Source organism: Semicossyphus pulcher, unplaced genomic scaffold (assembly GCF_022749685.1).
Source record: "Semicossyphus pulcher isolate SPU_LCO1_2020_fin unplaced genomic scaffold, fSemPul1.0.p SCAF_10, whole genome shotgun sequence".
NCBI classification, from domain to species: Eukaryota; Metazoa; Chordata; class Actinopteri; order Labriformes; family Labridae; genus Semicossyphus; species Semicossyphus pulcher.
Genome location: NW_027211604.1, coordinates 18,134,667 through 18,148,725, shown reverse-complemented (window position 1 = coordinate 18,148,725; position 14,059 = coordinate 18,134,667). Strand labels below are relative to the sequence as shown.

At 41.7% G+C, this 14,059-nt stretch overlaps 1 protein-coding gene across 1 annotated transcript; it reads right to left on the bottom strand.

Annotated features, from left to right (window-relative positions):
- Positions 1–352: 352 nt before the first annotated feature.
- spry4 (sprouty homolog 4 (Drosophila)) lies at positions 353–5,174 on the bottom strand. Its single transcript, XM_069678195.1, has 2 exons — positions 4,968–5,174; positions 353–2,616 (listed from the first exon to the last, which is right to left on the bottom strand). The coding sequence occupies exon 2, from the start codon at positions 2,563–2,565 to the stop codon at positions 1,426–1,428; it is 1,140 nt and encodes a 379-aa protein (XP_069534296.1). The 5' UTR covers positions 2,566–2,616; positions 4,968–5,174; the 3' UTR covers positions 353–1,425.
- Positions 5,175–14,059: the final 8,885 nt, after the last annotated feature.

Here is a 14,059-nt window from a genome sequence, read left to right as displayed (position 1 = left end):
AGAATTTAATGAAGACACTGTGTGTAGAGGCGGGCTAAGGTGTGTAGTGCACGCAAACGTAATGTGAGATAGCTGAGGTGGTTAATACTGTGCTTTAGTACATCCTTTAAGGGGTTTGCGTCTCTCTAAAAAGGTTGTGCAAGTGGCAGGTTCTGATTTCGACAAAGGCTGAATAGATACAAACACAACAACGACTTCGCTATGCCTTCTCTTCCCCCGCTCGTCACTCTCTAGCACTTGCATCCCCTCTCCTCCGGAAACGTTATTTTCTGGCCAGTTTGTCTCTCACTTAGCTTACTTGTTTTAAATTATTCACTATTGCCTTTTTGCCCCTAAATGTTTCTTTGCCGTCTTGTGCAAAGAGGAAGTAGACCAGGCTCTTAGGCAGTTTAGAAATCAACATGCTGTAGGCCAAGTTCTAGAGAGGATTACTGTAACAGTCCCTGAGAAGGTTGGGTGTACTTATTTTTTTTACACGTTTCTCTACGACACATCGACTTCTAGCACGGTGGGTAACCATTAGACTAGAGCATGCAGGTCATGACATGCATTACCTCTGAGGTGATTGGTGAACAGCATTCAAAATCTTTTTAGAATTTCTGGACTTCATCTCCCAAAACAGGAAACACACTGTTAAGTGATTATCTCTCCACTTGCTGTACATCTGCTTTTGCAAATCCAGAGTGAATACTAAGGGAAGTAATTTAAAGTCTCATTGTTGTTTTTACAGCTCAGAGATAAAGTGTTAGCGTTACCAAGCTAGCATCTTTAAGCTAGGAGAAGAAAAAATGGCGACACTAGAAGATGGTGATCATCATAATAGTGGAGAGAGTGAGCGACTAAGTGGTGGTTTCACTCTTGCAGTGGCCTATCATAAAGCCACAGTATAGGTAATCACTTGTTTTCGAGTTGGTTCAGACAGAGGGACACTGGGCTGTGCTTTTGGGGCTTGGGAGGGGGGGGTATACAGATATTTATCTCCATCATATAACCTTTATGTTATCGGAGGATCTACAACCAGCTTCTGGTTAGTTACCATTACAAAATTAGCTGAAAAATACAGAGCAGCAGAGAGGTACAATGACTTTGTGCCTTCAGCCATCTTTGCAAAACGACAAAAACACCATTCCCACAATCTAGTCTCTTCTTCTTGTGTCACTCCAACAAAGAAACATTTCAGAGGGCCTGTTAGCTGTTCCTACAAGCTAACTCTCTAAGATCAGGCCCCTTTTGATCATCCATCCTATCAAACATAGGTCAAGAAGCTATTTAAGTACCTTTGTTTTACATAAGTCATCTTCCAGCAGATTAATGTGGTAGTTTAAGGGGTTGGTGTTGGATTGTCCTATCCATAGAGAGCAAGCAAGTACTGTGTGGTCCAGTCCATTTTTAAGCAAGGCCACTGTCAGCCAGTCTGGTCCAGTATCATGACCCCTGCTGCTGCTTCTCTAGCGTCCCAACTTTTGCTTCCACACCCCCATTTTTAGACACAGGGATGCTCGCGCCAGCCTGCGAGTTCTTGCAGCGGCAGCCTGGCCTACTAACATTGTCGTAACACTTCTGTCCCAGTTTGGCCAGGCCCGTAGCCGGCAGGTAGCACACCAGGCAAGGCAGGACAACAGAAAGGGCAGCCATGAAGGACCAGCGTGCACAGCAGTTGGCCTGGGAGCACGAGCAGGGCTTGTCGGCGCAAGAGCCCTCGTCGTCCTCGTCCTCTGTGCAGTGGTAGAAGATCCCTTTGACCAGGCACATGCAGGTGGCTGTATCCACCAGGCTCTGAGCAGAGCACAGGCACTCCTGGTTGCAGACCCAGCAAGAGGGTAGGGTTCGGGGGAGCGTACACTCCGTGCATCGGCACTTCCCGCAGTGCTCGCAGAGAAGGAGGTGCTTCTTCTCGGCCGGGGAGGAAGGGATCAGCGCCAACCCCTGCTGGCCTCCAGTGGTGCACACACCTCCTGCAGGCATCTTTGCAGACTTGAGGTCCAACGATTTAGAGGAGGAAGAAGTAGAGGAAGAGGATGTGAGGACTTTTGATTCAGAGGAAGGGAAGCAGCCTGGAGTTCGGGTGGTGATTGTGTTCACGGTGCCCTGGTGGGATTGCAGGTTTGGGTGGTGGTCCACTGTTGGGTTGGGCGCAGCGTGGTCCAGCAGCCTCTGATCAGACGAGGTGCTGCTGCTGCTGCTGATAGAGCTGGGCCTCCCGCTGAAGGAAATCCAAGGGTGGGTGGTAGTGTCCTGGTGTGGGTGGGGCTCGCACCTGCCCTGCTGGTGGTGCTGGTGTTGATGATTGTGATGATGGTTGTGGTTAGCCCCCAGGAAGGCCTCCTGGTTCTGACCCAGCCAGGTGATTCTTCGGTTCACAGACTTCTGGCTTGGGGGCTGCTGGGAGATGACTGCGGGGCTGTCGATGTAGTCGTTCTCCACATGCGAGGACTTTATCTGGTCGATGGGGTAGATGGTGAGAGGGTGCTGCAGGCGGCCGTAGGGCACTCGACTGTCCAGCAGAGGCTGGGATATAAGGGAGGAGGACACTCCGGGGATGTGATGGGGAACCCTGGACTCCATGTGTAGGCTTGTGCCTCGCACGTCTTCACTCTAAAGCAGCATCTAGCAAAACTGCAAGACAGACACAAAAAAAGACAGTTATAACTTGCATCTTTTGTGGTTTATGTTCTTTTATTCTTTTGATCCTCCTTCCTTCTCTAAAGATCCTAAACCACAATGATGAGGCTTAAAACACATTTTTGATGTAAGAAGAAAACCACCTTAGTGTTTATTCAACTGACATGTAAATGTGTTTTTAAGGGGGAGGCTGTAGAATTAGTATTTTGCTCTGTGTGGCAATTTCCTATTGATTTGCATTGCTAGTGTTGATGACTAACCTTTGCTTTCTCTCCTGATTAAACTAGTAAAACCACTTCCCTGACATGATTTAGACTTTTTTGTACGGCTGTAGAACTACTGGTAAAACCCTTTCAAATGAACCGCTCTGACAGGATAAAATTAGTAGTTTTCTTTTCCTAAAACAATAATTAAATCCTTAAAATCCAAAGTGTTTCTGTGTCTCTTCGAAAATCTTTTCGAGGTCAGATCACCGCATTAATCTGAACGTAGAGTTTTCAAACGATCATGATCTTTACACTGAATACCAACAGGGTTTCAAACCTCCTCCATTCTAACTTTGACATTAGAACAAGAGAAGTTGGGCTCTCATCGCCTCCCTTCCAAAGAGCAGGGAGCACCAGAGAGCAGGGCTTGCATGCAAAAGACTCAAAGATGCAAAACAAGGCAGAGCAAAGAGAGGAGAAAGTGGCCAGAAAGGGGACTTGTACAAAGCCAAAATGAACGCAAGAGGCAAGAGAAATCAGGTCTTTGTGCAGGCTCACAGAGCAATAAGACAAATACACTGTCACATTTCTATCTTTTCTCTATCTCTAGTTTGCACTTTAGTTGAATCAGGGAGCAATCTGAGGATTATTTGTGAATGAGTCTGATTTTGTGAACTGCAGGTTTTTGTGAATGAAAGCTGCTGGCTGCTCTTGGTGTTGCAAGCATGAATCAATGCGCTCCAGTCATGATGAGCCCGAATGAAATCTGTTTCATCCATTTCATCTATGAGCGCTCGGCAGCGAAGACCTAACCTACTTTACAGAAAACAAAAAGATGATTTAAGACTGAGCACAAACGACCCTTCCACTGATCCATATCCTCCGTGCTAATTTAGATTAGACTGTTGCAAAATACCCCACAAAACCAGCTCAGCCAGACATGATTTTTGCATCATGTTTTTGATTATTCTTTCAAGGCAATTTGAATTTTCCAAAGACCTAAAAAAACCCCGTAGTGCTGTGGTTTAATACTGCTTAATGATGATCATTTATATTCTACAATTTAGTCAGTAGTCACGGCTGCTTTGCATGACTTTCGGCTCGTGTTATTTCCTTTTCCCCGGATTTTCAAAAGCCTGTTTGAGAAACCTGTTGCGACATTGCTGGCACCGACACAAGCGCTTGTGATCGTCAAATCTAGACCATTATGAGATCCAAGCCGGAACAGTTCGTGTGCAAGTGCGCGCGCATGTGTGTGTGCGCGTCCCTCCCTTCAATATGTGAATGGACTGAGTCATAAAAACCGGAGGCGGCCGCTCGGCATACTCAAATAGCATGTTTATGTAGACGATGTAAGCACGTATTCAACACCTCATTCTTTATATCCGTAAAATGGCAAAAGATATGACATTGATGAAGAAATTAAGACACTTCGAGGCACAGACAGACGGCTGTGGGGCAATTTTAATTTGGTAGCAGTTAAATGCGTAGTTTGATGCGTAAATCCTGGTCGTTATCGCTCGTGACAACCAAAAGAAGCTGATGAGAGGCAGATTTTTATATTTTAATGTACGTTTTGAATGAACAGCTAATGATAAAAACACCTGACACCACCGACACTGTGCGCAAAGCATGCGATCGCTGCAGAGCGAGAGCGAGACACGCAACCGAGCCGCCCGAGATAAGCTACAACATGTACAGGCTCCGGAGTGGACGGAGGTTTAGACAGAGACGGGGTGATCGATCTTTTTTCTTTTTTTCTTTTTTTACGTGACAGTGGCTTTAAAACAAGCCACAGAAACCAGCAATAAATGCATCTATTCAGTCCAAAAATTCGAATAAGTTATGCTTTTTAAATACACGACACTGGTTCCCCTCTCCGAGCCCTCAGCCTTGCTTTTGGCACGAAATCGGTGGTTAAATATTGACTCAAAGTGCAAACACGGGTCGGGGAAACAGCTTGTTGCAATATAGAGTTTGCAGGAGCGTTTTCATGCCTGCGATCCAGCAGACTGAGAGGAGAACAGTTGAGCGTAGGCAGTAAAGGCAGCAAGAGGACTGACTGCTCGGTTTGTGCAGCCTCACGCTCACAAGTAACAAACATAAAACGATGAGAAGACAGCAGAAATTGTCACTTACTGTGGTTTCAGGATAAAATTCTCATCTCTTCGTTGCGCACGACGTCTGCGCGCAGGGTATAGTCCAGTCCAAGCAAGTGAGTATAGCTCCACAGATGTTGAGTAAAAATAAGTCCAAATGTTGGGGAATAATATGAGGAATATAGGCGAAAGGAGAGCGTCTCTCCTGCTCTATATTCTCCACTCGCTGGTGCGTAAAAGGCGACTGCGGTTGTGGACGCAGAGCTTTGGATATGATGTTGCAACCACCGAGGGGGAGGGAAGTGAGTTTTTATGAATGGGAGGGTAGAGGAAAGGAAGGGGACGGCACTGCGCAGATGCCTCGGCGTTTTTTTTCTCTCTCTCTTTTTTTGTGAATGGGAGGGCAGAGCGACTCGGGAGGGCTGAAATGCGGAGGTTACATTTTTATGAATGGGGAGGACTCCGAATGGCATTGCGCAGGCGCGATGCCGAGATTTTTATGAATGGGATGAAATGGCGAATGAGGCGTGTGTGAGAGAGAAGGGGGAATGAGGAGGAGGGGGATTTTTTTTTTTTTTTGGTCACAAGGGCAATGTCAGGGCTGATTTACATAAAGAGTCGACTCATCGGCTGTGGTGCCACTCTTGGTGTATTTTAGTCTGTTAATTTATGTATCTATGCAGCTCGCGCTTCCTGCTACACGTTAAAGGAGACGTGATTATGGAGGTATTGTGTAATAGACGAGAGAGAGGGGGAGAGAGAGATGTGAGTGGGCTAAATCTGCAATGCATTTGTGTTTTTTCCAATGCTGGCACATCTGATCGCTAATATTTTTCTCATTATGATGAACGGATGCCAAAACGCTAATGAAAACTTTAGGGAAGAAAACATCTCAATAAAATCATAAATCTGCAGGAAAACGATCCCATAAGGGGTGATAAATAAAATATTTCCCCACTTTAATCAGTGTACCCTCGACGATCACGTGCCCCAGCTCGATTAGGCTAAATAATGGCCGCTCCCCTTGTGTCCTGTTCTATCTAAAGCCGTTTATTGCGAACAAGGACGTGCCCTTCCTTCCTCTGCAACAATGTGAGGTATGACTACAGCCTCTGTGGTAGTGTAAAAAAAAAAAAACAGAGGAGAAAAGGAGGAGGAGAGGGAGAGGGGGAGGAGAGGAGATGGGGGTGGGGGGTTATAACGCCTACCCTGAAACGCAAACCAGCATGAGGGCAGGCAGGATTCACAAAAGGACAGGATGTTGTTGATTTGTACCGAAACCACACGGAGGAAATGAGTGTGAATTTCCTTTCTCTCTGACATCCCAGTGTGCGTGCGTGCGTGTGTGTGTGTGTGTGTGCTTCCCTGCAACCCCCTGCTACCCTACCCATACCCCCCTCCTCCTCTTCCCTCAGCTTGGGGCTTTTAACCAGTCAAAGGTTAACAGTTGCCCCATTATCCGTTTGCACACATTACCATGGTAACCACTACAGCTCCAAATTAGGATTATTGTTTTGGAGAAAAGTGGAGACAGAGAGAGAAGACAAGAGTTTTTAATGAAGTTTATTTACTGTTATATTTATCTTAAACATCCAGGTCAGAGAAGATTTACATTTGAGCTTAAAAAGTTATTTTTTTCATCAATCGCAAATGTAAACATCAAAGTAAAGTAAAAATATGTCTATAATTCTTTAAGATGTGTTACTCAGTCTTTAACTACATACATTATGATGTCTTCGTAAGTTATTTTAAGATAAGATAAGATAATCCTTTATTGATCCCCAGAGGGGAAATTCAGGTGTTGCAGCAGAAGAGCCAAATACAAAAATAAATAAGAATAGATACAATAAACAAACAATGACAATCTAAGGTGAAATGATATGGGATGATGTGACATGTATGGGTAATAGAAGCAGCATTTAGCAATATGAAATAGAACAGTACAATATAAAGTCTAAGGTATAACATATAGTACAGTAAAAGGTGCAATATAAATGTGTAAAAAATACAGTATGTTTGTGTATATAATGTAGTATGATGCGGAATATTAAGTCAATAGTAAAAATGTAATATAAGGGTAAAATTGCAATTATATATTATAAAATAAAATATAATATAATATAATAGTTTACATGACTTACTGAGTATATTTAACCATATTTCACGCCCACTTTATGGTTTTAATTATCACGTGGATTCTACCAAACATTTTTATTGTAGTTTACATCTGAATATTTAACTTATCACTTATATTATATATTTAATTTATCACTTATGTATCTACTATTTCGTTTTGTAAGCCTGTTTTGTTACAACAACAACAAAACAAAAAACGCCCTGTGCACTCGCTGGCTGTCGGCACCATGTCCGGTCACACTTGACTGTTTGTTGGCTCTTACTGACTTCGTTCCCTCCTGTCTTGATCGTTGCTTGTGTTATATTAACTCTCAGATGTAGTGTCTGCTAAGTGAAATTGTAACATTGTAACAGTTTACAGTAAAAAGAAACTGAAAGAAGCCATTTAAAGATATAGGGATGCATTTATAATAGACCAGCATATGTAAACCATACATTACAGCTTCTCTTTCCTTCTCATCCCATCTTTACCTCTCTCCGTCTCTCTCACACTCAGAGACACATACTGTAGATACTTGCAGATTTCTGTCTGCAGCTGCGTGGCTCGCAGGCATTGGCCTACATGAAGCTCTTGTTGAATTGTAGATTTCTTGTCGGTGTGATCATCCAGGCATACATGCACGGAAAGGAGAGGCCTAGATTTCTCTCCAGAGTCCTTCACTCCCGCCTGGCCTTCCTTCCTGCCACATCTGCCGGCTACTGCTGGGAGCGTTGGGATCCTAATGGACGGCCACATATGCTTCCACAGCAGTTTGGTATATTTAATGGTAGACAGTTTTTTCTTCCCATTATGCAACCTCAACAAAACCTCCATTGTGTGTATTTTTTAAGACTTGCTTCTTCTTGAACATCCACTGTATGTTGCTGTATGCTGTTATAATGTGCCCAGACACTTCTGTCTAAATCAAATTACAATGTCAATGCCCTCTTTTGTGGATCACTTAAGTCTATCACTTGATGTCTTTCACTAATCTATTGGCGTTTGTCAGTCTTGTATTTCCTGACTGTTTTCCAGACACAATAACTTGTGAAAAGCTGTTAAAAGTTCCCTGTGTGTGTATTTGTGTGTCTGGAGCAGAGTGTGAGGTCACAGTGCTTAAATGCAAATCACAGCAACAGCTCTGCAGAGTGCTCACAGCTCACATCAAAAGCTTCCTGTCGCAGGTAAGCCATCATTTACTACAACCCCCCTCTTTACGCTTCACAATACACATCACCAATTTACAGTGGTGTGGGTCTGCAGGAACACAGGCGGAAGATTCGGCCTTCAAAGTGTAGTTCACACCAGGTCACCATGTCTGTGTGTTCACAGCTTCCCTAACAGAGGTGAGGAGGAAAATTTAGGGGATGATAACACAAACACTGATGTTACAGAAGAATCATTAAATTAAGATAGCAGTAATAGTGTATTTGAATCTGTATTAAGCGTTTCTTCCACAGAAAAGCTATATAAAAAGCAAATAAAATACATTGAGGGATTAAATGAAAGGGACTACCTCACCCTTTCACCACTAGGCTTAAGTTACACTGTACAAGAACAAAACAAAGCCAAAATAAGTTTCATACTTTTTATACAAAAAAATAGGACAATAACTAAAGTTACAACATTTAATACTAAAGACAAAACAAGACAGAAACAAGAGTTTCAAACACAGAAACACTGACGTTCATATCCAGTTGTATATTTGTTTATCACCATATTCAAACATTGTTTTTTACATACACAATGCATGCTGGTTTACCATCGACATACAACGGTTAATAATAGGCCACTGCACAATTTCGAATCATGTTTGCAACAGTTATGGATCTGTCATTCATTAGAAATAAAGTTAAAGCATGCGCTCCCATGTATAGAGGCACAGCCCTCAATGCTGCCGTCTCGGGTTGAACTCCAACCCTCTGCTATTTGCTGCGTGTCATCCCCACTCTCTCTTATCTGACTTCCAACTCTATCCACTGTCCTACTCAACAAAGAATCAGAATCAGATTTTATGGCCAAGTATGTGGGCACATACAAGGAATTTGGCGTGTCTTTCTTTACTTTCAATGTACAGACACACAAACTGACATACTACACTTAAAACAAGGACAGGTTAAAACGTTTAACCTGCCTGAATATGAAGGAAAAATGTTTTAAACGTAAACATCTGCATTTAGGAAACTTCATACCGCGTACAAACTGTGAGTTTCTGAGTGTCCTTTGTGTGTTTCCTGTAAACATTCATGTTGTTAAGGAGCACTGAGAAATCCTACACTGAGTGTTGGTCATGTGCTGCATTTCAGAAGGTTAAATATTCCCACACATCACATCAACTCTGCCCAGTCATGGTGACATTCCTCCGGCTTTTGGAGCCAAACGTTTGTTAGTCAAATCTACCAAAGGATGTTGATGCAAAGATGGATGACATGGAAATAGTGAGGGACGCTCACGTGGTATGAATCACCAGGGTGTGAGCTGTTTGTATCAAAACCTGATATGTATTGTTGCTGTTTATTAATAGCCAAATGATTTTATTATATCCTCTCTGGAAATATCAGAGTGTGATGTCCTGTCGTCTATGATTAAGTTATTCATGGGAATGAAAAAAGGAACACTGTAAACAGGAGAGCACAGCTGAAGTGAATAGTTAACAGTAATGGATAAAAAACATGTGATGTATTATCAATGAAATTATATATAGATAGTGCAAAAAGACTTCTTAACTGTACTGACAAAGAGGAAGACACATTATGTAAACCATGAATAAACATTTGAAATAACAGTAATGGATAGTTGGTGTCTCTAGCTTCTGCCACTCTTAGTAGAAGAAGTGCAACCAACAATTTCAACTGTACAAACAAAATATTGTTATTCCCGTTCAGTATATGGCCTATAATTTTTTATTGTTGAATAACCCAGTTTATAATAATTTCATATGACACGTTTGGAACATGAGGGGTCGTGTAGATGGGACAGGCCTTGAGCTCATCTGATGGGGGGGTGGGGGGTTTGGGGACCAATTCAATTTATTCAAAAGAGAGCCCCTTGAGATGCAGCATTTCATTTCGAGGCGGGTCCTATAAACACAAATACAAAATTTTAAAACATGTACAAACAAACAAACCAAAAGAACAACAACCATTGCAGTGGACTACCTCCATAAATTGTGTTTTTGTAAAGTGTTACTAAGGATGAACTTTTCCTTCAAACAGAAGTGTGGGCTTACGGCCAATAGTGACAGAATTAATGAATGCGATGACATGGTAAAGCCCTAACCTACATGAACACACTGCATTGTAGAAAAGTGTATAGTTTGCCTACAGTAAGAGGCGGATCTCGACCACGAGGCCAGGTAGCTTCGGCTCCTCAAATATTGACTTCCTTCCTCGCTGCCCGCCTGGTCAGGAGGTGTGTTTGTGTGCTTTGGAGTCAGGAGAGGTGTGTGGTAAGAGAGGGAGGAAGGGGGAGTGGGGGCGCATGTACATGTGGTTGTGTGAGCCTGTGTGTCCACATCCATCAAAATAAAGAGTTTGATGACTTTGGCCTGCCCTCATTGCTCCATAAAAGGATACATTAGACCTAATTCACTTAAAGCCATTAGAGAGTGCAAAAATTCCTTTAAAGGAATAAAAACATGGAGGCCAAATGAGTTACACTGGCTCCTCTGCTGTCGGAACAGGTTGTTTTGTAACAAGAATACAAGCGACTGTAGTACTTTAAATCAAATTTAAATGTTGTTAGACTTTGGAAAACTTAAATCTCTTTGTAATCACACTTAAAGCTGTTTGTTGGCACTTCCTGACTTCGTTCCCTCCTGTCTCGATCGTTGCTTGTGTTGTATTAACTCTCAGATGTACGTCGCTTTGGACAAAAGCGTCTGCTAAATTAAAATGTAACATGTACATTTTTGACACTAAAGACATCAGTTTTTCTTATTACCTATTACTAGTCCATCATAAATATCTTCAACCTTTGAATCCAGGTTACAGTGAAAAAATGACCTCATTAGACCTTGTCAGTCTTGCACCTCGTATATCTTCACTCTTATCATGTTTATTGCTCCCTCAAATAAAGCAATAAATAAGCCTTTTTTTTCAGTTAGGTTGTTGTTGTAGGCTGCATGGGCAAAAATAGTTTTTAGTCTGTGTTTTTGCTACAATTTGATAATGCATTCATCATGTTTTTAAAAGTATCAATATCAATCAAACAATCAGTTTTATCCTCAGAATGTCAACATTTCTATTTCACCCGCTAACAAATGACAATATTTTGTGTCTGTATGGGCCTCTCTTACACAATTTTGTTCCACGTCAGTCTAAACGTTTTGCCTGAGCGTTTGACATTTTGAATGGAAAAATCGTGACCAATAATTTGACATGGTTATGCAGCAGGAAATGGGTTTTGTGGCTCCAGATAGTCACACCCATTGTTAGAAAAGCTCTGGTCCCTCAACAGCAGTCTGTTCAGAGCGACCAAAAGGACAGTGTTGTTTTGTTTCGCTTTGTTAGGAAATGTGGCCTCACCTGGGTTTGGTTGGTCATACTGAGGACAACTTCAAGAAGCATTATAGCAGAAGCTTTTTCCTGTTTTGGGCCAATGGGTAAATTGAGCAAAGGCCCTTAAAAATATGACCCCAAAATAACTGCAAATTGTCTCCAGACCACGATTGAGAAGATTGTCTTTGAGAAAGCCTGCTGAAACAACAATTATAAAAACAATAGGCTGTATACAGAAAACTTATTGAATATTTTTATTGCTTTGATCACTTGTCGTTCACATATGAAACATGCTTAGTAATTAAATACATGGAACATCATACTCCATAAATTGTCGACTCTCATGGACAACTTCCCTAGTTTGGAAGTTGCTGACCTTTGAGGTCATGTCGACTATATTTTCACTGGATGACTCAGACACGGTGTCCATGTTGACAAGCATCTGCCCCGCTGAAATGCTCTAAAACCGAATCCTGAATCCATGTCAGCTGCAGGGGTGCTGACCCTGACCTCTGAACTTCCTGGGTTGGTGGAAAAGCGATGAAAGAATTTCCCTGTAGGGATCAATAAAACCATCTCATTAAAACACTGTGATACATTTTTAGTATGGGTGGTCTGAGAGAGAATCGTTAGTTTGGGATTTGGTTGGCCTAAACTCTTTTTATATGCTTTAATGCAGTGGTTTCCAACCTTTTTGGCCGGAGGTTTGCTGCCCTCACAGCCCTGTCAGACTAGCTGACACATGTTAACCCTTTATAGATTCTCACCCATATGTTCCTAATGTGTTACACTACTGCTTGTGTATAAGTGGATGTTGTAAACCAACATTTTTGCATTCCCATTTCCATCCACTACTCTAGTTAACTTTTCAATCACACATCAGTTACTTTAACTATTTCAACCGCTTAACTGTTTCACTAGCTAGCTATTTCAGCTGAACCATTAGTTTTTCTAGCTATTTCAATACTTTATCCATCACATTATCCAACTATTACAAACATTTATCTATTGTTCTTAGCTAATTTAACCCTTTATCTAATAGTTATCTAGTTCAGCCATTTATTTTTTTTGTTTTGGCTAACTGGTTATCCATTGCTTTAGCTAACTATTTCAGCTGTTTATCCATTCGTTTTAGCTAACTTTTTCTACACTATCCACTTTAGCCAGCTAGTCCAACCATTATCACTTTGTCTTAGCTAGCTATATCTAGCTATCTATTTCAACCATTTACTCTTTTGTTTTAGCTAACTGTTTATCCATTACTTTAGCTAACTATTTCAGCTGAAATCCTAAACGTAAGCCAACTTACCATTTACCTGTTTGTCTTAGCTAACTGCTTATCCATTACATAAACCAGCTATTTGAGCTGTCCATAACTTGAGCTAAATTTCAGCTGTTTATCCAATACTTTAGCTAACTAGTTAAGTTGTTTATCCATTACTTAAGCTAACTATTCCACTAGTTTTAGCAAACTATTTCAACCTCTTATCCATTACTTGAGCTTACCATTTAAACCATTTATCAGTTACTTTAGCCAGCCATTTTGGCCTGTATTCCAATAGTTTTGGGCTAGCTCTTTCATCCCTACATCCATAACCTTTGCTTAGATACCTATTTTAAATAAAGATTGCAGACATTTTCAACATTTCCTTTGGCTAACTAACTTTGTGAAAGACTACATCAGCATCCTAACAGTTTTTTTTTCCAACTGGGGTCTACATTACTCATAGATAAAGTTTACCCACAGTGTATTCATGGATAGACTGAACTGACCATAATGGGCATGGGAGTGCAAAGTTTAGCAGAGCCGATGTATTTTTAGCAAGAATTTTACATGTGCGCTATGCCTCTTATACAAAAATGCCACTGTGCCTTAAAACTGCCTTAAAAACTAGAGGGATTTTTCTTTAAGGTTTGAAAAGATGTTCAAATCCTCACCACAACTTCCTGTCACAGCTTACAGACTGACACTCCTATCCACATGAATACTGTGGAAACTACCACAGGACATTGTACTGCACAAAACAAGGATAAGGCACTCCCACTGTCTTGGGAACTGAGCATTAAAATCATCAAATAATACATCAAAAGACTGTTACTGCACCTCCTGGTCTCCTCCTTCCCCATATTCAACTCCTGATACACAAGAAAGAAATGCATAGAAATACAACCATTAAGATTCATGAACACAGAGCACATGCAGAAATCACACACACATGAAAACACATCCTTGGCCTTCCATCTCAGTTTCCATAGTCAAGCGGCTGGCTGATATTATGTCTAATTCCAGGCATGTAATTAGTGTGTAGCCTGGTCTGGTTCCGTCTGGGTCAGTGTTGTGACTGTGTGTGTGTGTGTGTGTGTGTGTGGATCTATATGTGTGTTTTAAGTCTGATGTTAACCAGCACCACAGGATGGGACGCAAACTCTGCCGCTCAAACCTGAACCACACATGGAGGTTGAAAAAAACTTCCACAATACTTGTGCTTGTGTGTATGTGCGCATGTGTGTGTGTGT